General features: G+C 37.7%; 3 protein-coding genes and 1 long non-coding RNA gene across 5 annotated transcripts; 2 read left to right on the top strand and 2 right to left on the bottom strand.

Moving 5' to 3' along the window:
* Positions 1-145: 145 nt before the first annotated feature.
* On the bottom strand, positions 146-7561 carry LOC135672822 (probable potassium transporter 11). Of its 2 annotated transcripts, XR_010513108.1 has the most exons (10): positions 6663-6919; positions 5889-6114; positions 4157-4402; positions 3353-3403; positions 2725-2985; positions 2564-2616; positions 2374-2488; positions 2020-2274; positions 405-1509; positions 146-309 (listed from the first exon to the last, which is right to left on the bottom strand). XR_010513108.1 is itself a non-coding variant. In XM_065181219.1 (9 exons), exons 1-9 carry the CDS (start codon positions 6780-6782, stop codon positions 467-469), a joined length of 2370 nt encoding a protein of 789 aa, XP_065037291.1. In that variant the 5' UTR covers positions 6783-7561; the 3' UTR covers positions 146-466. The 2 variants fall into 2 exon arrangements, 1 of the variants encoding a protein (XP_065037291.1); XM_065181219.1 differs by having other exon boundaries at positions 146-1509; positions 6663-7561.
* A 5168-nt stretch (positions 7562-12729) lies between these two features.
* LOC135672821 (uncharacterized) lies at positions 12730-17627 on the top strand. The gene is made up of 7 exons (XM_065181218.1): positions 12730-12975; positions 13713-13904; positions 14368-14508; positions 15106-15214; positions 15561-15622; positions 16075-16178; positions 17223-17627. The coding sequence occupies exons 2-7, from the start codon at positions 13812-13814 to the stop codon at positions 17323-17325; spliced, it is 612 nt and encodes a 203-aa protein (XP_065037290.1). The 5' UTR covers positions 12730-12975; positions 13713-13811; the 3' UTR covers positions 17326-17627.
* A 1574-nt stretch (positions 17628-19201) lies between these two features.
* On the top strand, positions 19202-21829 carry LOC135672819 (universal stress protein PHOS32-like). The gene is made up of 4 exons (XM_065181217.1): positions 19202-19445; positions 19543-19637; positions 20457-20578; positions 21491-21829. The coding sequence occupies exons 1-4, from the start codon at positions 19238-19240 to the stop codon at positions 21576-21578; spliced, it is 513 nt and encodes a 170-aa protein (XP_065037289.1). The 5' UTR covers positions 19202-19237; the 3' UTR covers positions 21579-21829.
* A 662-nt stretch (positions 21830-22491) lies between these two features.
* On the bottom strand, positions 22492-23241 carry LOC135672820 (uncharacterized). The gene is made up of 3 exons (XR_010513107.1): positions 23105-23241; positions 22845-23002; positions 22492-22587 (listed from the first exon to the last, which is right to left on the bottom strand). It is a non-coding gene; the product is annotated as an uncharacterized LOC135672820 (long non-coding RNA).
* Positions 23242-23310: the final 69 nt, after the last annotated feature.

Raw genomic sequence — 23310 nt, 5'->3', positions numbered from 1 at the left:
TTTCTTTCTGCAGTACCTACGTATCGAGGCAAATGTCACAGATGCATGAGCGACTGGAAGATAATCCAGATTAAGTTTGTGGTAATATTTTTTTCTGTACAAGTCATGATTTGGGAACACTTTTATTGTTTAAGTGATTCACAGATTCCTGGAAACCCGAAATCATAAGCTCGATTTACAAATTTCACTGCTTTATACAGCCAATACAGCCATCCACATACTGATATCTTACCAATAAAGAAAAAGAAATGTAAAAAAGCAAGGCTCATGAGCTGCTCTTACTCCAGCTTTCCAGTGCAGGACGGAGCTCTGCGTGGATTACAATCATAGGTAAGGCTTGTGAGCTACAAGAAAAAGCAATGAGAAAAATGGTAAGTTCACCATGATCAATATATTTTTACTACCTTCGCTGGCGTCACGCGACAAGCGAGTTGCAGTGCCAAGTCCCTAAATTTATGCAAGTCAACTATATATAAAATATCTGCCCCACATTTAGTAGGCTTTCATGAGGAACATTGAAGATTACACTGTTCTCCCTGCAGATCCTCCGAAGAAAAGCATATATGTAATCAACAGCAATCTTCTTTGCAAACCCAGATTCCCTACGAGCTCTCACAATTGTATTTCCAAGAATGTGAACCACCCCAGCTTCCTTGCACCTGTTCAAGAACACTAACTCATCGCCAGTAGTCTGACTTGTCTGGCCCGACGACCTCATCAGACTGCTTCCTTGAGATTGCGCAGGTTGGATAAGATCATAAGAAGATGCATAGCTGAGATCCACATTGGAGTAAAATGTGTTTTCATTTCCATTCTCAGTGGATGTTAAGTCGATCGACTTCTCCATATGCTGTCCAAATAAGCTGTACTCATCTGAATCTGAATAGCCTTCCATCATACTTTCTAGTCGAACGAAGAGGGAGAGGCTATCAAAGAGCATCTTTTCAAAGTCATCATCTTTCTTGTGAAGATCTTTGTATCCGTATCTTGCAACACAGCGGAACATGTGGAAATTCTTTGGCCCTATCCTTTTCACAAGGAACCGTTCTTCGATTGGCACGGTGTAGACTGGGAGGTACTTGACACAGACAAAGACAACAACCGAGTGGATGGCAGGAAGGTTGGTGATGAAATGGGAAAAGATATGCGGGACCCCACTTGCCAGCTCGGTGTACACAAAACCTATTCCGGGAACCCGGACTAAGCCTAGGCTGGGGCCAAGGCCTAAAATCCAGGCCATGGACACTTTACTGTGCATCTCAAACTCATATCGCTTGACTGTGCCGTAGTGCCAGACATACATTATGATGAGAAATGCTGCAGCAATCACAAGAGGTACCCAACCACCTTGGCCTATCTTAAACAACACAGCAGACAAGTATGGGACCTCCACCAACAAGGATAGAGCCGTAAAGATGGTGATGAGAATCCAATGGCTTCGCCAGACCAAAAGCATAATTGGGATCATAAGAAATGTCGTCACCACCATAACAATCACGACAGCAGTTCCTGTTTTCATATGAAACAAAAATTTCCGTAGGTCAGAGAAAAATAGTGACTGGTACTTTAGCAAGTACTCAGGACCATATACATTTTTGTGATTGACAAACAAGTACTTCTATTATATTGCTATTTGGTAATTGAGAATGTCCATCTAATCACACAGGCGAATGGTAGCATGATTCATCTATCCTACAATCCAATTACAAAAATTGAACACGGTTATATAGTAAGTTTAATTGACATATTGATTTTAGGCAGAAGTACAACTAGACTATGATTGAAACTTTACAGTGGGTTATGAGAACTGTCTGAATATGTGCCAACAGCAATGTGGAGGTCTTGTCTGATTAAGGAACAGTCATTGCACTATTACACTATGGCAACATATACCAGGCTTAGTATACTCTAAACAGACAGATGTTTTCTTTGAGGCAATAATAGAATAGATAGGCTTTTGGTAAGTTCTGCACAACGATGCGCACATAGCAGGAATTGTCAAAGTTAAAGCAAGCTTACCATATGCATTTCCAATCTGACTTTGATTTTTGAATCCAGCAGTAACTGCTATACAGAGAATCATAAGGACCCAATTGATATCTGGAATATATATCTGACCGAGAAACTTCCTTGATGTGTGCACAACCTTGACCCTGGGAAAACAACCAAGAGCAAGAGCTTGCTTGATTATTGAAAATGTTGCAGATATGGTGGCTTGACTAGCAACAATTGCCGCTGCTGTTGCAATGATAAACATGGGCCAGTATATGCCATCTAGAACAATAAAGAAAATGTCAATACCACCCACTCGCAAAATGCGTAACAAAATAGTCAAAAGAAAAAGAATATTTACGAAAAAGATTCAGAAGGGACCTGGAATGGACCGGTAGAAAGCATCAGACACATGCCCTGTATTACAAACGATATATGCAGCTTGCCCAGTGTATGCCAAAAGAAGACAAGGGAACACGATCGTAGTAAAAGCAATCTGCAAGAAAAGATAGTATTAGAGCACCAGAAACTTGAGAGATTGGTCATGGTTACTAGATGTACCACTGATTACCTGAACAGCAAGGACAGGAAAATGACAAAGGTCAGCAAATAATGCCTCTGTCCCTGCAAAACAATGTCAGGACAGACTAAAGTCATCTCTTGTATACAATCAGAAGACATACGTAATCACGTACCTTGTGAGTCCTATGTCATAGTCTAAAAATAGCCAACCTGTTATACTGAGCAAAATTCCTCCAAGTGAGACCCAACTATCACGCTTCCCTCGCCTAATATATCGGTATATGTAAACTGGACTGAAAGCCTTGAGGACCGAGCTATCATATTTCCATATGTTCAGAGCGCCAATAACTCCAATCAACAGAAACCAGAGTAGCACAATGGGAGCAAAAAGCCATCCAACTTTATCGGTACCATAGTGTTGCATGCTAAACAAACCAACCAATATGACCACAGCAACAAGCACAACAACATCTGAAACATTGAGATATGAAGTAGGAAAGCAATTATTGATGTATGATCCAGATTTTGACAGCAAGAAGCACAAAAGTATATCAATCTAAAAGAATTTATGTGTTATTCATCACCAATCCGGAACATGTTTATCTTCTGCTTTGAATTTAAAGGAAATTTTCAGGGTACCAGCTATTATGATTGTTACAAACTTCATCCTTAGATTACAAGAATGGGAACAGAGTAACAACCTAGAGATAATCTGCTAGGAACATATATCAAAATTTTTCCTAAGATGAAGAGCAACAAGTTTCCTCATAATCATCTATTCACATGATGGATACTCAAAGACCAGAAAAAGGAATCAGCTTCAAAGTTATAGATATACCATTACTCATTTTTGGATGGTCAACCTTTATGCCACCTGAGGCCGAAAGAACTGCAAAACATAAACAGTACAGGTAAGAAGATAACAGGTATTGTACTTAATGATCAGATTCTATATACTAGAAAAAATTGTAAAGAAAACCTATGATGGCGGGTCTGGTAAAGCATTTACAAACATAGAATTATGCAGGGAATCTCAAATATCGTGATCTCCACAAGGCGACTCATACGTAATGACCAAAGGGTTTTCGCATCGGCAGGATGCACTTTGAAGAATTCTATGTATGCCTGATCAAAATGTTTTTCTTTCACTAAGCTTTTGGGAAAACTTTTTCTTCTATTACTATGCATTTAAGAGTGAGAAATATTCCTCTGAAAGAAGAATGAATCATCACCCTGCCTAGTTGCAATATTACAAGAATGTAACCCAAGCAAACCATTACCATCCCAAAAAGTACCATAATGCAGCAATTAATGAAGAGTGTTGTGTCAAAGATAGTGATGTTATTACGGACAAAAGTGGGGGGAAATGCCATATGAGATGCAAGCCACTCGACTTTAAATCACAAGCCAGCAGAATGATAGGAGGCAAATTAATTAAGTACTTAAATTTTATGAGAAATACGCCAACAGTCATTGCTATATGAGACGACATTCTTTTAACGAATAGGAAGAAATTAGGAATAAAAATCATTTGGCAAAAAGAATTACGATACTGCAATTAATAAGAAAAAGAAAAGATCTTAAAACAGAAGATTAAGAAAAAAAATCCTTTAGGAAAAGGACGTAAGGACAGGAAGTTCACCAGAGATGACAGGAGTGAGGATCCCATCACCGATCGCCATACAAGTTCCAACCAGGACAAGAATAAGAAGTGCATTCTTTTTATACGCATGTGACTCTAACCATCTCTTGACTTTTCCTGATAGCGAATTCTCATCATATGTTTGACGACTATATGTTGTCAGTTGTTCATCAGTTCTATGTTGGTTGGGAATAGTGTTTACTTTCGCATGGCGACAAAGCAGGGAATAGAGGGCAAACGTACCACCTGCATATGACAAAGATGAATTTATAATTTATAGGGAAACATAAAATCAGTCAGAGAACAAAAACATGAAGGCATCTCTGTGTGTCCTGACGTTCTCTTTCTTATATGCATTTTCTTCATTAAAAAGGTGAATATAGGAGAGTTTCAAAAATTAGTGTCAAGCATATTTAGCAGCAATTTAAATATTGGCCATGTGATACAATTATGATCTCCGTCCCCTCAGCATAACAGTCACAAAGGACCATAACAACAGAATTTTGCTATAAAGTCGCTATGAACCAAAAGAATGGAGTGGATCAAAGCTTCTTGATGGAACTTCAACATTCTATTTGATTTGAAATCTTTCTCAATACTTTTAACAAAATTGTAGAGGGCCGAAAGTAAGATGGACTAAGATCTAAGCATCCACACGATAAAAACACATATTTAAGGACACTCATCACAGAGACTATCTTGATGATAACACTTGAGTTTATACTAGAGCAAAAATTTTGGGACTGTAACTTCTTGACTAGAACCAACAGTCTTACCATTAGTATCAAAACTCAGCACGACCCCCCTCAATTCACAATGGTTCAGGTAGGAATATAATTATAAGCATCAAATGCAATACCCATTAGCATTGAGTTTTTATTGTGAAACATGATCCATATAACTGCGACATAATATTACTAAATCTGTATCACCAGATCTCACCAAAAAAGACACTAGATCAGATGTTTCATAATTGAAAGAATGGTCCGAGCTAGATCACCTGACCAAATGTCACTTTATTATCTCATTCTAAATTTTAGTTGTCTTATAAATTTGAGTTTATATGTCATATAAATCATCAGGTTATCTAAAGTCTAAACAACGATCAATTTCATCACAATAATATTGTTCTCATGGATTCTCCCTGACAAAGAATTATTAAATGCTCTGATTCTGTTTGAAGGTTATCTATAACTGTGTGCTGGCCAATGACATGAAACTCTTATTTATGAACTTAAACCTTCGTCCTTTGGCAGTCATCTAAATAGGCTTGCGCACAGACTAAATAGGAGCTCAGCCTATGTTATAAAAGTTATATTCAACTGCTTTAATCGCATGCAATATTTTTCTTCATGCTGTTTCTGTTGTAATATCATCATTATTGTGAGTATACTACATAGTGTAGTCATTCAACTATTCAGGAGAGGAAGACCAACACTTCATGCCTGAATTTTGTTTATTGCGGAATATTTTTTTCATCTTTTCATATCTTTCCTTCGAACCTAAATATCCATACTTTTAGATCCATATTTTGCTTATAATGTTTCTTCAAATTTAATGAACACATACTTCTGATAGTAGGCCCATTTTCACATATTTGTAAAACCATTATGATTCTTGATAAGCCATACGATGCAACAAGATTATCCAAAGTTGATATACATCTATTAATTGCACGTGCAGTAGTAGATATAGCAACTTCACAACTAAAACTTTCAGGGCGATATCTTACCCTGGCCATTATCATTTGCCCTCAGCACAACAAACACATATTTAAGAAGCGGTATCAGTGTGAGTGAGTATATGATCAAAGAAAGAGCTCCGATTATATCTTCTGCATCTTCAACACCATGAGGAAATGTGTTATAGAACACATACAATGGTGATGTTCCCAAGTCTCCAAAGACAACCCCGAGACTCTGAAATGCTAGCCGCATGACCAAAATGGATGAGAATTTCTGCACCAAAGAACAATCAGCACATTGATTTGCTTAGCGAACACACAGAAAGCACCATCTCAAGTGAATGGAGAAAAGCTTAATCTAAGAGAGGTGCTCCGAAGAGCTGTGTGTTTAGTTTTTATGCAAAAGAAGCAAGAAGCTTCAGACTCTATCTAAATAGCAGTTTTTCACGGAATAATCGAAATATGTGCAATATGGATATCTAGAAAAGAGGAATATTTTTTTTTTCTGAAAAAAGAATGAAAAGGGTAAAAGATAACCAGAATCCTCAAACTAAAAACCGGTAAATAAGTTCAGCATGATTTATTACCGAAAAGATTAAGACCGGTTATCAATTACTACAATACCGCAAGACTTCTTAACAAATATGCATTTCTTTGGGAAAATCATGAGATATTCAACTAAGGGAAGAAATGCAAAATGATGAAAGATGATGCACGTGAATGAACAAGTACAAAAAAGATAGCAACGAAAGAGAAAACAACGTTCCCATAAAATAACTCTTCGATAAAGTATGGCAGATCCTCGGAGAAATTGAATTACACCTTTTCTCTGTACATATTTCTCAGTCTTCCAGCCTCTTCATCCATGGGTTGGTCAAGATTCTGGTCCAATTCCCACATGCTGCCCTTGTTCGTCTCCTCATGTACAGGGCCGGACGCCATGAAACACCACCAATTTCAGCGCTACGGCCCAATGTCCTTGTTCTCTTAACTGTGCCCCCCCGCGGATCTCAATCTCCGATCTCAGCTAAAAGGAGATAGCACAAACGAGTGTATGAAACAAATCTACACGAACAGAGTGTCCTCCTCAGTTCATCTAAAATCTCAGCTGCCCAACAACCCCCCAAAAAGGATTCTTTTCTGTAACTGGTGATGCATGCTGGTCTAAGATGGACACCGAGATCATAAACCTATAGGTGGAAGGTTCTTCAAATAGACAGCGGCAAATCCGATGAAGACCGGCGGAGAAAGAACATGTAATGCACAATTTCGAAGGAAAAAGATTAGGTGAGCTCCAAAATCCAGCCTTGCGGCAGACAGGTGCCTTGGAACGCCGAGATGAAAGACGAAGACGCCTGCAGAAGGAGCGATGGAGCCGAAAGGTACCACCTTGACGAGCCCGGCGAGCTCAGACTAGGCGCGCGACGGCGAGAGGCTATAAGGTCGTCGCGGTGCGAAGGACTTGGGAGGATTGGGGATCGTCAAGGTGGGGAGGTTGTTGGCAGGGCCGTTCCAGTGGGGACTCCACTCGAGCCGACGGGTTAACGAGGCGGAGCTAGGCTGTCAGCCTTGACGATTTATAGAGAGACACAGAGAACAAAAAAGGCGGTGCTTTTTGGTATCGATCACTTCCAACGTGTTGTTGGTCAGCTCGTCTTGGGGCAGAGAGAGGTGTTGTGGAGACAAGAACAAGTTGGATTTTGGGACCTGCGATTGATATGATGTCGAGTTGCGACTACTGGCGATGCATCTGAGATGCATGTGTGTGCGCCAATTAAGCTCTAAAAATCAGAGCCTTTTTAGTTTTTTTGTTTGAAGAAAAAGATGGAGGATAAAATTAATGAGCAGTAAAACTGGTGATTTGGTTTTGACTTGTTGATCCTGAAAATTTATTATTGCCTCAGGGTTGAAGACTGGTGGGGGGGATGGATGGATGGAAGGAGCAACTTTTTTGCTTGGAAGGGCAATTACCATTGATTGATTGATACATTGACTTGGGGAGTCACGGATCGCATCTGAGATCTGTGTCTGCCAACGACGTACCAAAAATGATAGTTTTACCTGAAACTATATTCTACTTTTTTTGCTGCTGCTGCTGCTGGTGCTGGTGCTGCTGCTGATATGAACTTGTGGGAGTGGAGAAGCATTTATGCTCCTTGCCATTGGTCTGACTTTGGGCACCTGAAATGGCTGTCTGTCAATAATAATAATAATAATAATAATAATAATAATAATAATAATTTTAGAACAAAGATAATGAAATCCAAAATCAAACCTGAAATGGGAGGTGTGAATGATGATGATATGGGTTTGAATTGCGTAGACAAATACTGGATGGAGGATGATGAATTATTTTGAAGCATCAAAAGATAGATAAGCTTACCACCCCCCTCTCCTATTACGAAAGCGAACAGGAGAGTTGTCGGTGGTCTAATTAATGATCAAATAATGATTTTGTGTGTAGTGGCTGTGTGGTTTTGCTGCAGTTGCACAAACAGCAGCAACATCATCTTGTTGCTACGAGAAAAAGATTAATCGAAGCCACCAGCAGAAACATATGGACCTAATGAATCAAGAGAGTGATAAGGGTTCTTCACTTCCTTTCCTGCATCGAATAGCTTGTAAATTTACTACTAAATGAGGGATTAATTTTCACTTGACATATGCATGCATACATACACATTTTGTTTTACCCTAAAAAATTATGTAGATCGAATGCATCCCCGCCTACTCTCATGTCATCATCAGGTTTGTTTGCATGAGGACAACGATCGATCCTAAACAAGAGTTCGATCTGATCTGATCTGATCTGATCTGACGATCGGATCAGCACAAGACCAGTGTGGTGGGTCCCGCCATATTAACTTTCATGTGCCCATTATACGATATAACCCTTTTTTTTTAATATATATATATATATATATATATATATAATCTATAAAAAAAATAAAACAAAATTATTATTATTTTTTACTTTCTTATTAATTATGTATGTATGATTAAAATAAAGTAGAATGGGATGTTTGGTTGGGTATACCTTAGAATTCCACACAAATAATAAATATCTATATATAATTACATGATCTATTATGGATAAATTATTGCTTTTACATGATTGTCTAAATATATTATTTTTCTGATTAGAGAGAGAGAGAGAGAGAGAGAGAGAGAAATGTGTTTGGGTTTGTACAACTAGGAATCTATGAAAACAATGAATAAATACCACAAATAATGGTTGTAAGAATAATTGTACGTACATTCCTTCCCTGATGATGTTAGAACAAAGAGAAAGAGCCAAGCTTCAATTATCATAAACAATTGTTGCATCCAACACAAATAGGAATCCCCATCGAACTTAATAATGGAGAACAAAATCTTTCATCACAATCTACTGATTCCATGTCCGAATAAAGGGCCGAGCAATTGTGGGATTACATGCAGTGCACCCAAGGCTGTGGTGGAGGCGAATTGTAGGGACTGATAACTAATTGGAAGAGGAGAAAGACATGCTTTAGAGAGAGAATGAGAGAGAAAGAGAGAGAGAGAGAGAGAGTATTCCATCAACATGCAGGTAGGCGGCGTATCTTTTGTGGGTTTGGCTTACACGATCGAGAGAGAGAGAGAGAGAGATGCAGGTCGGCGGCGTATCTTTTGTGGGGTTTGGCTGGTCGATCGGATAAGACCAGTTTGTGTGAGGTGGTGGTGTTGTCAACCTTGGAACCTTATGCGGACGAGAGATGGATGATCGAGGAGGAGAGGAATAGAAGATGATAAGGATGAGGAAGAAATGGACAGTGGAACGTTTAAGGATCACAAAAATCAATCAATAGATTAAGATGACGGTGGGACCACATCCATTCATCCATCCATCATCAGCTTGCCTCTCATCTCTTGATTCTTTCTTCTATATGTGGACCAACGAGCCATCTCGATGAACATCATTAGATCCGCATCATATTTTGTCATCTTCTTCAATCGTACGTATGTCTGTAGACGAGAGAGAAGAATGTCGATGTTGACAGCCCACCTCAACATTCTTATCCTTATATTCTATATTTTTATTATTTGAACCAATTATGTAATTCGATATTAAAAAATTTTCTTTTATCTACGAAATAATATTTTTTTATTAAATTAAAAAAATAAAAATCAAATACAAAGAATAACTAACTAACTAACTAACTGTCTTGTTGAGCTAATACAAACTATAAATCCTTTTTTAAATTAACCCTTAACAATTATTCTCTCCATCTCTATATTTATGTTTACAAGAAGAAGCTCTCGATTCTCTATATAATAAATTTTAGATTTAGTAAATATTTAGATTTCTCGTTAAAATCTTGAGATGAGATATATGACATAATTATAGCAACATATTATAATTTTATATCCATAATTCTACCAGTATTTTGAATCTCTCTAACTAAAACTAAAACTAAAACTTAGTTGGAGTAATTTGAATCTCATCACAACTCATAAAATGCTTACCAAATACCAACTAAGATGGTGATGTGTGTGACATAGGAATGGAAGGTTAGGTCGATTACAAGAGCGCATATCAACTTATGGAGATCGTGTGAGAGGAAGGAAGCATCCATCCAGGTGAGATGCACTTACCCTTATCGACCACCCCACGCATCTCCATTTCACAGGGCTCTCTCTCTCTCTCTCTTTCTATATATATATATATATATATTATTATCGACCACCCCACGCATCTCCATTTCACAGGGCTCTCTCTCTCTCTTTCTATATATATATATATATATATATATATATATATATATATATATATATATATATTTGTGAGTGTGACATGCCACATGCCACATGCCATTCTGCTAAAAAATAGGACCAACCTAACATTGATGACTGGAATCGGCACCCTCGAAAAAGGTCACAGCAAAGGATTCTTCGTATCAGCTTTTAGGTAGAGAGGGCATTCTCGGTCATCATCTACCAATTGATTCCACCTATTCATTCATCATCTATAATGAGATTTATATGTCCATATATCTATCTATCTATTTATCTATCTATCTATCTATCTATCTATCTGTATAAGTTTAAAATTAAATCCACGATGATAAAAAATAATAATTATTGTATCATGAAAATTCATTATTAGCATGATAATAATAATCGATCAAATTATTGCTGAAGATTTTTATAATCAGCCTTAATCAACATAAATTTCCTTTTTTTAATGTTTCCTAAAAAAATATATATTTATAATAATAATAATTATCTATCTAAATTTCTTCTTTCGGTCAGAAGAAGATGATGATGATGATGGATTTTTTTAAACTCTTGCATAGTGTTAATTGGACCTCTTCAAAGATTTGGTCTTGAGATCTCATGAAAAACATGATTGATTGATTTCTTAAACTAAGAAAGACATCTCTAGATTAATCCTTGACTTGGTCTTAAGATCTCATAGAAAACATGATTAGTCTAAGAAAGACATCCCTCCACCCACCCCCTCTCGGATTTCTTAATCTAAGACTTGGTCTTGATATCTCATGAAAAACATGATTGCTTTAGCGTGTTATTAATCCTATGTTTGGTCATCCTAGTACTATCGATTGATCCGGAGATGATGATCTGATTAAGCCATGCTAACCTGTTTTAGGGAGGACATACTTTTTTTTATATTTAAAGGGACCTACAAAGCCTTCTGACAAGAGAATTGTGATGGAAATCAAATCAAATCAATCAAGTTATGATAGATACTTTGGTAGTTCACAAGTAGGCATCAACAGTTTGCAGCGAGCGAGACTGAGGAGGAGATAATGATACCTTTTGGAACTTCCAAAGGGCAATGTCCTCTTTATGTGCCTTCGTAAGTGTCACCTTTAGCCAACAAAGGGATCGGCATTCTCCAAAGGGGAAATAATAACAATAATAATAATATATAATAATAATAATAATACTATTATTATTATTATTATTAATAATTATTATTATTATACTACTACAAAATACTCGGCAACTGTTCTCAAATTTTCATAATAAAGTAAGTCTCTAGGCATGATGAACCTATGATGCGAAATCTCAACCATGAAAGCTATCACCCACATTCAAGGGAATACTTCCGAGAGATCCTAATGAATTTAATTGGAATACGTACTTTTCTATCAGTGTAATGTAATACATCCCAAGCTTGAAATGAACATATACTTAATTCATCCATAGAATTTTAAGATCAGTAATTTAGGAAGAACACGATAAATTACAAGGTTTTAGAGATTATTAATCTGTTGATGATGGATCGGATCAGGCCCCCGGCCCAATCCATAATAATTGATCTTTATAAGAGTTGGAAACCCACCATTATGTACAAATAAACCACCTACGTTACGTTACATGTACGAATTATGATTATATATATATATATATATATATATATATATATATATATATATATATATTCCCATAAGTTAGTTACTGATGGACTTACCACACGTATCATTAAATTGGTTCCAAGGAGTAAGAGTAGCCAAATACGAGGTTAGGACTAGTGGATACACCATAAACTTCATTAGGAAGCCAAAAGCATTAGTTAGTATGCGTATTAAACCCAGTTATTAGTTACTCACTCCTAGCATTAAATCATTCCAAGAACAACTGAATAATCATCGGTTAATTTCATACTTGATTCAGATATTATTTTTTAAATATATAATATTGTAGATTTTTTTCTTTATTTTCGTATTAAAACACAACTCATGATATTTTTATTTCATGGGTTTTTTTTTATAAAAAACATTCTCATTTTGGATTTTTTTAATTGATGCCGTTTAATTTTTCTTTTTGAACGGTCTCCTTAATTAAAAAAAAAAAACATAAATTATCCCCTTTTTTTTTTCATCGTTTATAACGTGTTTCGTCGTTTTCTCGATTGGGTAACGAACTCGGGTAGCGAAGCAAGTTACGGGTACTCTTGTGCGCATGTCCCTAATCCCTCCCTTTTCTCCCTCCCCTTCTTCCTCTCTCCCTCTCTCTTTGACCTCATCGACCCTTCGTCTGCCCGGGGCTTATAGCGAGATCCGGCGACGACACGGACGGCCACCAGCGTCGGAGAAGAGAATCGAGCTAGAAGTTGAGGCTGCGGTGGCGGAGTCTTTCCTTGGGGGTTTGTTTTCTCTTCTTCTTGGCATTTAATGGCCGCATCTGATCAAATCCTATCAAGATTTGACGGCATCATCGAATCCTTCTCTACATCGTCTTTTTCCTGTGCCTCCGGTGACCAGATCGGACGATGACGACCGATTTTTGCTGCAAGTCAGCTCGAAATCCCGCCATAGGTCGAGGAATCCGAGTTTCCTCCTTAGTTTGGCTTATGCTGATAATAATCGTACTTAATCTGTGGTATATGCGACAACAGTGTTCCAGATTCATAGGTAGTGATACGAGGCGGTGCGAAGAACATGGTTTTGCCCATCCATGTGCAGAAGAAGAATGCATGTCGTCTTGTATCCATTGGTTTGTGAGGACTGAACTAGGTTATCTCTTTCAACAATCCTATTAGGGAATCATTACTATCGACATCATCAAGTTCGTTATGACAAGAAATGAGTGGCCCAGTGCACAAGATTCCCGTCAATGTGGGATCTAGTGAGGCTCATTGACCACAGTCCTTCCCTGCAAGAAAAGAGTTTATTTCCACATTTGTCGTGAAGGAGCTACCTCACTGTGGCGCCAAACCTTTTTTCCTGTTACGGCGAGAAATGAATGACTGATGGAAATCCTAGCCCAACAAGGCAAAAATAATCTAAATACTTGATACACTTGTGTCAAACAAATGCGTTCTTCTTTGAATTGTATCCAAAGAGGTTATTTCCTAATCTCCGTTGCATGTTCTTTTTGCAGGATATTCACAAAAATGCAGAGCATCGGCTTTCATTGACATGAAGCCCCTCATTTGCTCCTGAACACAGACTATAGCTCTTGGGAAGAAGATCGATAAAAATGTTCTCATTGTTCTATGGACTCTGGAATTATATGTTCAGCAAGACGGAATTCCATGTTCTCATTCTTGGAGTCGACAAGGCGGGAAAGACTGTAATTCTTTTTCTTCTAACTTGGATTTTTTTTGAGAATGGTACATGTGTTACTTTTTTTCAGTAAAGATGTCTTCGAGCGGTCATCTGATTCATTTCCTTTGTACTCCGTAGAAACTTGTGGACATCTTATGGTGTTATATGGATGTTTTATGTTGGAATCCATTTTCTTTGAGTTTTGTTGTCTATATGCAGAGAGTTCTTGTGTCCATAAAACTGTTCCTTCTTTTTGCTTTCATTTGGGTTGGTTTCATAAAACTGCAAGCATATCTGAGTGGGCTTTATGAAAAGAAAAATATAATTCGTTAGGCTTTTTTAGTTTGTGAAGTTTTAATCGTTGCCAACTAGAAACTTAATTTCTGCACTGATAGTTACCTGGACCCCTCAGTGGTATCAAATAACTTGTTCCTTAACAAGCATTCTACAGATCACTATTCAGTTGACACTCTGTTTCTTAATCGTAGACTTTGCTGGAGAAGTTGAAGTCCTTGTATTTGAATCTGGAAGGGCTTCCTCCTGATCGAATAGTTCCAACAGTTGGGCTCAATATTGGTCGAGTTGAGGCCTCAAATGCAAAACTTGTTTTCTGGGACCTGGGAGGTCAGGTGTGTTCTTTGCTTGCAAATCTAGGAATTATATAATTTAATGGCAAATTATGACATTTAATAAACCCGGAAAATGTGTCAGTTGTGATATAGATTATTCTTAGTCCAAGTTAATGAGCAATTTGACTAGGTAACTGAAACAAAACATCCTAATTTAAATAGATTCATGGCTGTAGCTGCATCACACATTGTTCACAGTATTTCTTGTACTTTGCCAGATTTTGAAATCCAATCTCTATTTCACTCTGCATTAGCTTAAAATAAGTTATGTATATACAGTAATGATTATTTACTACAGATGCACTTGACCATGTGGAAATTGACTAGAAGGATACATTTCTTGTGGGATGAGTTGTAATTGAATCCTTCTGCCATCTCCCAAAAGACTTTTGGTAAATTATATTTTCTTTCTATTATTTTGAACTAGTAATGAATGTAAAATATCTTCATGAAGGTTTGACTGTTATTCTTTGTTTGGGAGTATAAAATTATCTCTATGGGTTTATAAATAAATTTGTAGGCTTTATATGTGAAAATTAATTATCAGAAATTTTTAGTAACTAAACTGTAAGATAATGTATTTACTGGTTCTGGCAGATCGGACTACGTACAATTTGGGAAAAATATTATGAGGAGGCACATGCTATAGTATATGTTATAGACGCTGGTTGTCCGTCATCATTTGAAGATTCCAAATCTGCATTAGGTAAGTCCATGTCTGATGAATAAATAAATTTCATTTGATAGTTGTTAGCAAGGTTTGTTGTACCTCAATGTATCGCCCGATACGAGCTGTACATACCGGTCCAACAGAGGATTGGTATTGGCGGTATATACTAGTTTGTCGGTATGCCTCACCATATCGTGGGTCAGTACATCGATATGGCTCGGTACATATCGTACTGACGATCGATCAGTACACCAGTATGGACCTGTAAGATAAATCATGATTTTTTAATTAATTTTTCTGGTCATGAAAATTGTTTATGACAAAGTTAATAGACTATTATGTTTTAGCAATCCCTAACTAGAATTTTGAAATTGCTGAACAGGAAAAGTACTTAGACATGAGGATTTGCAAGGGGCACCACTTCTGATACTAGCAAACAAGCAGGTTGCTTAATGTTGATTTCAGTACTAATATTATATTTTAATAATATTTCATATCAATTTATTTTTATTTTATTTTAAATTCCCTGAGTTGATACAGGCATATTATTGATAAAGTACTTTGTTTTTGAGTTTCACACTGCTTTTATATGGCAAATTCAGATCATTGGCACATTTATTTTGTCCATAGGTTCATGTCATGTCTTTTTGTCTTATTTTTTATTCAATAAACTGAAAGTTGATAAAGTTTGTGCTTACTTTTGAATAGAAAAGGTGCTATGGCTCGGTGTAGGTTTAACGAAGTGTCCTATATATGTATGTATGTATACTTAACAAATTCTTGAGAAACTGAAATAAAATTGTCACATGATTAGTTATTTTGACCTTGACTTAACTTCTTCCTTTTGTTTCCATGCGAATGATACACTAGGATTTTGCTGACTGCTAGTTGAACAGGATCTTCCTGGAGCTGTTTCGACTGAAGAACTAGCAAGGTATTTGGATTTGAAAGAGTTAAATGAAAGGCTCTACATGATTGAAGCTGTATCTGCATATAATGGGTTAGTTGTTTGGACGTGATCCTTTTTTTTCTGTACATTGAATAGTATGGCTGTGTGCAACCAGTACCATAATGCTGTTTCTTTGGAGCTGTTTCAACTTTCAATTGCAATATTCTTTTTTTTTTTCTGCAAAGGATGAGTGAGGCGGGTTATGATCTTACAACCAAGTGGAGATCTGACAAAGTCTGTACAAACCAAACTACCTAGCATCTTCAATTACAAAATGTTTACCAATGATTCAAAGGATTTGCTAAGTGGACTTTCTAAAGTGTAGGCCTGGAAGCTTCTTTCAGATTGTGTCACCTATAAATATGTAATACTAAGTAAGCCAAATTTACCTGTACAAATCTTCAAGAATGTAGTTTGGCTATTCGAACCATTCAGTTTGGCGGTTCTGAGTTATCATCATGCCTCAAATCCTCTTCTTTCTTTTGCAGCCTCCCTCATCGTCATATCCTCTCTCTCCTTTCCTTTTCCTCTTCTTCATTCTTCACGGATTATTTTTTCTATCCCTCTTCTTTAATGTCTCCATCACCACTTTCCCATCCTCACAGTGGCCTGACATGGCAATTCCACTTCATACCACCAAACCTATGCATCTAACAGGTGAAAATTTAATTTTTGAGCCAGGTGTCAAGATGTGCCACTGTCCTCTTGCATTTCTAGATTTTCTCTAACTAGAGAAAATCTATAAAAAATTAAGTTTCTCAGAACATGGTTGGATCTTTCTATTCTGCTGACAAAAGATGTGGGGAGTAGTACTGCATACTATAGAAACCATGGGTCTTGACATCCTAAAATGCTTTGAGACATCATGGCCTGTTTGATAGGAAATTGCTCAGTTTATTGTGGACATCACTGGATGGTCCAACCTCAAGGTGATGACTGTATAGGTGACGGCTACCCTTCATTGCATTTCCTTTATGTTTTATCAACAAAAGATATCTGCTCTCTTACGAGTGAAGCTTAATCTTCATAAGAAAAGTATTTAGTCACATCATTCTGTTTGATATCTGCAATATTAAATATGTTAGTATTATGCAGAACGGGAATCAAATTTGCTATCGACTGGTTAGTGGATGTGATGGAAAGAAGTAAGCGCACCGAGATGCTTAGAGTCCGTGCAGGTGTAACAGGGCATGTTTAGCAACTCATGCAACCTTTGTTATGGGGCTTTAGTTTGATGTATACAGACATTTTTGGTCATTACGTGTGATCTCGGAGCAAGATGTAGTTGAGCTCTTTATTCAGTCTCATGGTGGCCTATGCCCTGGCGATCTTGTCTTCCTTATTACCTGTAATGAGGCAGATAAGCTGGTTGTCCAGCTGTGGCATGGCATGTGTAAATCTGTAAAAAGTCTGAGGCTTTTTATATGTGAAGACATTACATTTGTTTCAACATTAGAAATAAAATTATGGGCAATAGAAATGCAAAGTGGGTTTTTGCTATGGTGTTTTTTTGTAAATCTGTGGTATTTGATTGTGTACCAAAGTACCAGACATGCAGATTGCTGAAGTCTTCCCAAAATTATTTTATCATTTGCCACTGTAAATTTGTTCTCTTATCTGTTGTCTGTAGTTGACAGCGTCACCAATTTAGACGTAGCAAGTGGTTAACAGTTTGTGTGTGTCAAAGATGAAAGAGAAGTGGGGGGTGGGGGGTTGAGGAAGAGAAAGAAGGGAAAAGTGTGAAAGAAAAAGGGAGAAGGGAGAGAGAAGATAGGAGAGAAAAGAGTTTTGAAATTATCGTTTTGCTAGTAAAGTTGTTGAAAGCGAAAGAAACATTGAAATTATTTTTTAAACGAAAGGAACATTGAAATTATTTTTTTACTCATCATTTTCGTATCGATCCAGCATATCATTTTATTTTATTTTTAAAACTATAAAGATCTAATTTTTTTTAAGTAGAGAGACGACAGTAATGCTAATAAGATTTAATTATAAGAGGATAATATATAATTAATCTCATACTCTAATAAATAATTAGTCTCACGTTATTATATAACTAATGAAACTGAAGATTGAAAGTAGAGCATCCATTAACTTATTACATTGCAAATTGCATCCATCGACGTACTCATGCATACAGAAGACTGTTTTCAGTACTTGTGCTCATACTCAAAACTTTCTGGTGCAATCTGCTAACGCTGGAGTGAGTGAGCAGATAAGCTGTATAATGTATTGCACAGCTTTTGACATCAAATAAAAGTAGCACTGCTTTTTGGTATCGCAGTAAGTAATCGTTGAGAGTCCAATCGAAGCATCCTCCCTCCATCGTAGCAGTGTGTGGGTGGTCGGTGCACCCTCATCGAGTGCCCCCCCGATCCCCTTTCACAATACCCCCCTCCCTTCCAACACAAATAATGATGTGGATTTGATTCAATTCGGTGGTTTATGGTTGGATGCCTACACCAATCATCGTAGCAGATCCCAAGTTTATGATGTACATCTTTTCCATACCGTAAAACTAATAAATCTTAATAATGATTTGGATCATCCCAGGAATCAGAATCACACGTGACCGCCCACATGGTGTAAGCATCCCCTCCCACCCGTACGTGAAGCAGAACCCCATCATCAATTCTCGCAATCTTGCCGTCGACCATATCGCGACCGCTCGTCGATGGGCCGCAACCATCCATCCATTAGTTTTCCTCCTTTTTTCAATGGACGGTCGTGATTTGGATTTGCAAATCGAAGAATCAAATCAAGAGTTGGAGGGAATCCTGCAAGCGATCACCCACACTTACAATCGATTCCATTAATTGATGCTTGATCGACCGCTTCTCTACGCTTCTACCGTCCTCCATGATAAATGATATAATTATTTTATCTACGCGCTTCCGGCGTGCCACCTGCCTCCTTATTGGTGAAAGCAGTGAGCTCTCAGGTCCGGCCAAGAAGGACTCGCCAACTGTTGTCGACCACGAAACGGGTACGTTTGGGGTAGAATCAAATGATAGTAGCGTTGGCAGCAAGTGTTTGCTTCCTACTACTCTCGCTCTATTGATCCCATCGTACTGTTCTGTTAGTTTCGGTCCCTTCGAGAAGAGTGCAAAATGGCTACGGAGGCGGAGGCTGCGGCGTCGGTGGTGGGGAAGTCGGTGATGGTGGTGGGGATCGACGATAGCGAGCACAGCTTCTACGCGCTCCAATGGACCCTGCTCCACTTCTTCTCCCCCGCTGCCGGTTCCAGTTCGCCGTTTAAGCTCGTCGTCGTGAGCGCCAAGCCCACGCCCACCTCCGTCATCGGCCTCGCCGGTCCCGGTATCGGAATTTTCCTTCGCCGGCTCTGGGTTTTTCCTCCCCACTCCCCCCCATACCTAAGATTTGACTACTTTTATCTTTGTGTTGTCGACCACAGGAGCCGCTGACGTGCTACCGTTTGTGGAGTCGGATCTGAGGAAGATATCGTTGCGGGTGATCGAGAAAGCCAAGGAGATCTGCACTTCCCATTCGGTAACTTCGTGGTCCTCGATTCTTAGTTAGGATTAGCTAATTTTGGCGATCGTGACTGGCCCTTGCCTGGTATTGGGTGAATTAGTGGTTGTTTCATTGTTGAAGTTTGCTGGTTTGGCGATCGTGACTGCTTTTGCTTCTTCTAGGAAAAATCCTGATGATCCCAACTTTTGCTGTTGCCAATCTCACATCTAAGCGTCGATAACGTTATTATCCCTGGATTATTGCATCACTGAGTAGGATACGTCTTTTGGATTTCTTTTGTGGGTGTCCAAACCATTGTTCTTAATTTTCATTTGACGCATAAGAAATAGCCTCTGAATGTAATTTGCATATCAAATGGCATAACAAATGCATAATTTTATTTACAGGGCTTTACTATACAATATGAATGTACTCTGTAACAGGTTAATCAAAACTTGTTCCATTATATTATAATTCTATTTTTCTTATTGTTCTTGCTTACTTCACTGGGGAATCATGCAAGTAAGTAGCTAGCAGATATTGGGGCATAGTCAGTTCAGCATTAGGAAGAAGATAATTCTTTTGGATGTGTTAAAATAATCTAATGGTGCTTTTCTCTCTGTTGGTCCAACAAGGCCCAACCTGATGTAGAGTGGCAAATAATTAGAAGTTTATCAAATGCAAATTGATGATCTTTAGCTAGTGTGCCGATAGGGTTTTGTGGGTTGTAATCCAGACAACCAGAGAATATCAGCAGTCTTAAGAGGATCTAAAAGATTATTATATTTTTGTAGTCATCAGAAGCAGTTTACTATTGAATGCTTGTGTTTAATGGAATTTTTTTCTCAAGTACAGGTGGCTGACGTTGAGTTTGAAGTGGTTGAAGGAGATGCTAGAAATGTTCTCTGCGAGGCTGTGGAAAAACACCATGCAGAAATATTGGTTGTGGGAAGCCATGGATATGGAGCAATTAAAAGGTAACAAGTTTCTACACTTATCGTTCGAGAACTCAGTCAGATGCTCGATACATTTTTCTGTCAAACAGCTCACTGTGATCGATGAACTAACATCATCTTGACCCATGTTGCGAAGAGCCTAGTCTGGATAAACGAACATCGAACTTTATACTGTATTAGGTTTTGGAGACACGTTGTGAAGCTTGGGTCTAGTCCCTTGTGGGGAAATGAGATCATAGATTACTCGGGGAGGATGCTATAGCAAATTGTGGACTAGAGTTCACTGCACACTTGTCACACTGATGCTCATTTTAGAAATCACTTCATTTAATGATTTTTAGGTCACACTATCTAACATCACATTGCTTTTTGATAGCACTGGAAACTGATTGCTTGGTATTAAAACTTGGTTGGGATATTGTCGACGACTTGTTTGGATTTGTATGAGAAAGTTGGAAGTTCAATTCTGGCTTTGCATCACCGAGAACTGACCAACATAGGTTTATTCTGGCCAAAGAAGAGACGATTTTTCCATAGTGAGACAAAGGACCATACTTAGGTCCTTATGATCTCAAATGGCCAGCCTCTTGTTTAATCTATAAGTACTCGATAGCAAAGATTCTTCTTTGTTGTTCATCCATGATTTGTTAAACAATGCTTTAGCTTGTAACGGACTCGAATGATATCATATAATTAGAAAACTTGGACACTGAAGGGAGAAAATTTTGTTTGTACCTAATTGTAAGGGTTTAAGTTTCTAAGAGTGTTTGGACCCATACTAACATTACATATGCAAGAAAGTGCAAATTTGACAGACCAAATCCAGTTCTTTTATCTTTATATGCAAAAGTGAGAGAACAAGATGATTGCGTTCATTGTTCATTTTCAATTTCTTAACTCTACTAATCTGTACTGCATTTATACTTCCTGCAGGACTGTCTTGGGTAGCGTGAGTGATTACTGTGCACACCATGCGCATTGCACCGTGATGATAGTGAAAAAGCCTAAGCCAAAGCACTAACTTATCTCAATCGTTGCAGAGATTGAACACATGTTTGGCTGTCCCATTTCACATTGTAGCAAAAAATTCTTAAGCTATGGATTGAAAGTAGAACTTCCAACTACATGACTTGATTTCTGAAAGTGTAATAAGCACTATTTGCAGGGTGCAGATTGTTTTTCTGCCTGAACCATCTGTGTCGGTTGTCTGGATGATCTATTAATTTTAGTTTAGTGTGCTTAATGCATTATTTGCAAATAATGCTTGGAATATTTGCTTTCTTTTGCAATCAGCATTCTCATTTTGCTTGGAATGGCTTCTTGTAAGGAAATAATTACATTTTCCTACACGAAGGATTTTTGGGGATGGCTATTTATTTCTTGCACACGTATCACTGTACTTTTGTGGTTCTATTTCTTCATTCAGATTTGGTGATGTTAGAAGCCAATCATGTAGTTTGGGAGAGTCTGTCATCTCCCCCATCGGACAGGAGTTACTAACCATGGATGGTTATGCTGCTGCTGCTGCTGCTGCAGCCATCTAACGTACCTCAATAGAAGCTCAAACTTGTACATTTAGACAGGTAGAACTCCACACACTCGGGTTATATCTCACTGTGCTGCTGGAGTGATGATGTTAACAAAATCCTATATACTGTGCTAAAAGTTCACGCAATATTAAATCAAGCAACATCTCTGGTTGGCAGGCAAAACTAAAAATTCACTTCTCATTTAAGTTAAATGCTCATTAAAAAAAAAAAAAACACCCAGAAACTCCCAAACAGGCATTTATACTATACAGTGAAAAAAATAAAAATAAGTTTCAACCATGGACAAAACTCTTAAAGGTCATTGGGAAGCAGATTAGTTCAAATAGATCATAATTTTCTTCAAGTCTGTGATGTTGTCATCCTCAGCACTTCACTTCCTTCAGACCCTAGGCAAAGTACAGAAATGTTGGATCAGCAGCACCCTCCTTGTAATAGGCAAAGACCATACTACCATCATCATGCATGCTTTCACCAACAAATCTGTCAAAAATATTACGGTATTGCTAATTAGGTGAGTCTAATATTTGAGGCATTGATGATACCACAATATAAATATAGGCGAAAAGGGATTGCTACTCTACTATGCAGGTTGAAGTAACAAAGTCATTAAAGGGCATGGATGCAAAATCACTTGATTCAAGACTAACAAACACAAACCCTATAGAAATATTGAAAATAAAATAAACAGTGAGGAAAAGGCAAGGACAAATAATGTTTCATGAATAAGTCATCCTTACAATTGTAGGTCACTGAGCTTTGAGAGCAAAAACTTGGTAGATTGCTCAATGTGCTTCTAAAATAACTCCTGCTTCTCCCATTCCAATTTAGGTGTCAACAACTTGATATAACGCTTAATATACGTCACAAATTGCTTCTGGTCAAAAGAAGGTTGTTCCTGTTGATTACATGATATTACAGAAAGCATTTTGTTAATTTAACTTCACATGCAATCCCTGGTTAATAGGTTGAAACACGTTGACTTGGATATAATAATAACCTGGAGCTTGAAGGTGTCAACAATATCAACCACTTTGACAGCAGTATCATCAAATCCTTCATCTTCTTCGCCGCCTTCTTGAGAAGGATTAGCACCGATATCTACGTCTATCTATAGCTCCTTTAATGACCCACTTTCAATAAGCAAAGAAAAAAAAAAAGAAAAGAAGTTTCAGGATTAATGCCACAAGAAGTCGAGAAATTTGA

The sequence above is a fragment of the Musa acuminata genome, chromosome BXJ1-5 (genome assembly GCF_036884655.1).
Source record: "Musa acuminata AAA Group cultivar baxijiao chromosome BXJ1-5, Cavendish_Baxijiao_AAA, whole genome shotgun sequence".
NCBI classification, from domain to species: domain Eukaryota; kingdom Viridiplantae; phylum Streptophyta; class Magnoliopsida; order Zingiberales; family Musaceae; genus Musa; species Musa acuminata.
The sequence above is the reverse complement of the archived record's forward strand: the minus strand, read 5'-3'. Positions and strand labels throughout refer to the sequence as shown.

What these genes read in the sequence shown, in the direction of transcription:
- LOC135672821 (XM_065181218.1), top strand. Translation starts at nt 13,812, where the DNA reads ATGTTCTCATTGTTCTATGGACTCTGGAATTATATGTTCAGCAAGACG. An exon ending in TCGACAAGGCGGGAAAGACT is followed by an intron (nt 13,905 to 14,367) that starts GTAATTCTTTTT and finishes TCTTAATCGTAG; the next exon opens with ACTTTGCTGGAGAAGTTGAA. An exon ending in AGATTCCAAATCTGCATTAG is followed by an intron (nt 15,215 to 15,560) that starts GTAAGTCCATGT and finishes ATTGCTGAACAG; the next exon opens with GAAAAGTACTTAGACATGAG.
- LOC135672822 (XM_065181219.1), bottom strand. Translation starts at nt 6,782, where the DNA reads ATGGCGTCCGGCCCTGTACATGAGGAGACGAACAAGGGCAGCATGTGG. An exon ending in CCATCCAAAAATGAGTAATG is followed by an intron (nt 2,986 to 3,352) that starts GTATATCTATAA and finishes TCAATGTTTCAG; the next exon opens with ATGTTGTTGTGCTTGTTGCT. An exon ending in AATTTTGCTCAGTATAACAG is followed by an intron (nt 2,617 to 2,724) that starts GTTGGCTATTTT and finishes ATTGTTTTGCAG; the next exon opens with GGACAGAGGCATTATTTGCT.
- LOC135672819 (XM_065181217.1), top strand. Translation starts at nt 19,238, where the DNA reads ATGGCTACGGAGGCGGAGGCTGCGGCGTCGGTGGTGGGGAAGTCGGTG. An exon ending in AGATCTGCACTTCCCATTCG is followed by an intron (nt 19,638 to 20,456) that starts GTAACTTCGTGG and finishes TCTCAAGTACAG; the next exon opens with GTGGCTGACGTTGAGTTTGA. An exon ending in GGATATGGAGCAATTAAAAG is followed by an intron (nt 20,579 to 21,490) that starts GTAACAAGTTTC and finishes TACTTCCTGCAG; the next exon opens with GACTGTCTTGGGTAGCGTGA.